Source organism: Nematolebias whitei, chromosome 6 (assembly GCF_014905685.2).
Source record: "Nematolebias whitei isolate Nwh7 chromosome 6, NemWhi1, whole genome shotgun sequence".
In the NCBI taxonomy this organism is placed as follows: Eukaryota; Metazoa; Chordata; class Actinopteri; order Cyprinodontiformes; family Rivulidae; genus Nematolebias; species Nematolebias whitei.
In genome coordinates, this window is record NC_056503.1 from 45,798,309 (window position 1) to 45,801,033 (window position 2,725).

Genomic DNA, 2,725 nt, shown 5'->3' on the forward strand with positions numbered 1-2,725 from the left:
TGTAACTGGTGTCAGTAGCTGGTGTCAGCAGCTAAAGTCTGTAGCTGATGTCAGTAGCTGAAGTCTGTAGCTGGCGTCAGTAGCTGAAGTCTCCTGGCTGTAAACTCAATTGCTGTTGATTATTTTATCTTTAGCTACAAGTTTTATTGCTTCAAACAAACAACAGACTCTTTTATCCGTCCGATGTGTGATTTGATTGACAGATGTCACATCCTAACTGGACACTTCACTCCCACTACTTTCTGACTGGGCGGCCATTTTGTTTCTGGACAAGTTTAAGATCCCCCCCATGTCATGAGTGATGTGAAACTTTTAGCTTTTTAACCATTTTTTAAACTCTGACATGGAAATGAATAGTATGATTTGGAGCTACGATGAGTTTAAATCTAAAAATGTAGTTTTTAACGTGCAGTTTTCCTCCTCAGGACCAGAGGAGCCTTTGGTTTCTGACCCATTCTCCAACAATGTTTCTTTGCTTCTTGAACATTTCTTCTTGATTCTGTTGAAAGTGCAGGAACTACAAATTAAAGGTCTTGTTGTGTTTTTTTTAAAAGACGTCCCAGATGTCAGTCTTATGAAAATTAAAGCGTCTGTTAAATAAAAAGACTTCCAGTTAGCTTGAACCTTCAGAACCGCTCCGGTGTCTGGACTGAGGTTCTTACTGATGTGTAGAGGAATCCCTCGGCGTTCATGGCCACGTAGAGCCCGACCTTCACTCCCTGGATGGCCACGACCCTCAGACCCACTGGGATCAGGTTAAACAGAGCTGCAACACGGGACACACAGAACCGGGTCAGAACCACTCCGAGACACGACCCGGTGTCTGGTTTCACATTCAAACGTGTTAAAAACATGTTTGAAACTCAAGAATCAAACATTCACTGTAACGTTTAGTTCATATTTTTGGTAAATTGGCACGTTTATACATCAGATTTATGGTCCTGATGAGAGACAGAATGTTTATTTTTACAGCTGATTTTGGCTGGACTTTAATTTTTATAATAAATTATAACTAAACGAGCTTTGAAGCTCATGTCAATCCAAACGTAACAATGTTTTAATCATTTAAGCGTAAAGCTTCATTTTAGAGCGTTGATCTTTCCTGTTTAAAGAACTCCGGGTGTGAGAGGAAAATATTTATGCAGGTCGGATTCGTTAAAACGGCGGAGAGTCTGAAGACGGACGACACACTCGGTTTTATTGGTTCCACAGATCCAGACCCGGAGAACCACAAAAACTAGTTCCAGGTTTTTCCAGGCTGCTGAAGTGAACGAAGTGACGTGCAGCTGCTAAACGCAGAGAAAAGGCCTGAATCAGAGGAGACGAGTGATGAGAGGTGATTTAATCCACCGGGACGGAGAGCTGCAGCGAGGAGGAGGAGGAGGAGGAGGAGGAGGAGGAGGCCTGTGGCCATGCTGCTGTTAATCCTCTTTTATTTAACTCAGATGATCTGAGAGAAAACATCTCCTCCTCCTCCTCCTCCTCCTCCTCCTCCTCGTGTCCTCCTTTTGCTTCTGGTTTTACAGAAACAGCATCGCGCTCCGATCCGCTGCAGAACAGAACCTCACGTTTCACTCGTCGTCGCGCAGTAAGAGGAAATAAAAACCAGATTTTCACTCTTTGTTGAACTCCGTCTTTATTTTACATGGAGTAAAATTAAAACGTTCAATAATCTGCAGATTAACTGACAGGGGGGAGTTATGGAAGGCAGCTTGAGGTTGAAGAAAAATAACTCTTTAACTTAAAAATCAATAACTCAACAGTTGAATAAACTTGACGGTTTTTATTTTGGTTTAAACATAAAGATTAGCTGTTGAACTGAATGAACTGCTGGATAAACTGGGGAAGTGTTTTAGATTCATGTGAATAAAAATCTGTTGCAGATTAGGAGCCAACAGATTAATAACCACACAGATTATTGTGTGAATATTTATGAAGCATTCACTCTGTTGTGATCCATTTTTATTCTGTACGTTTTTCTGCTCCTTTCACATTTTGTTCTGGTTCAGCTTCTTTCAGCTTCTTTCTTCAAATTTTAACTTTTTTCAGCTAATTTCAGCTGTTTTGTGCTCTTTTCAAATTCTTTCTGCTAACTACAACATTTTTGTGCTTGTTCTAACTTCCTTCTGCTAATGTAAGCTTGTTCTACATTTACAGCTACCTTTTTAGCATGTTTTAGCCAATTTCAGCTGTTTTCAGATAAATTTAAGTTTTATGTGGTAATCTATGAGACTTTTCACCTAAATAACTTCTTTCTACTAATTTCATCTTATGCTCCTTTCAGCTTATTTCTGCTGGTTTCAGCTTTTTCTGCTATTTCATCTACCATTTAGCTGTTGTGCTGAATTTAGCTTTTTTCAGCCAATTCCACTTTTTTTTTAGCTCATTTCAGCTCCTTCCACTTTCTTCTGGTAGTTTAAGCTTTATTCTGCCTTTTCAGCTACTTTTCAGCAATTTGTAGCTGATGTCAGCCTTTTTTAGCTGCTTTCCTAATTTTTGGGCTAATTTCTGCTTATTTAAACCAAATTCAGCAAATATGTGTTCTTTCTGTTTCTTCTGCTAACTTTTTTTTTTTTTTTCATTTAGCCTTTATTTATCCAGGTTAGTCTCATTGAGCCACGAGAACTCATTTTCAAGAGAGACCTGTTTAGGGAGCACATGGTGGGGGTTAAGGGCCTTGCTCATGGGCCCAGAGTGGGGCGAATGAGGGTGGGGGCAAGTGTGG

General features: G+C 40.0%; 1 protein-coding gene across 1 annotated transcript in view; it reads right to left on the reverse strand.

Annotated features, from left to right (window-relative positions):
* Positions 1-2,725, reverse strand: part of LOC119410771 (fibroblast growth factor 12) — a gene marked incomplete in the record, with an annotated part of 44,108 nt that overhangs the window by 7,542 nt on the left and 33,841 nt on the right. The window contains 1 exon segment of the mRNA XM_037677688.1: positions 663-766. Within this exon segment, the coding sequence (XP_037533616.1) occupies positions 663-766 (104 nt within the window).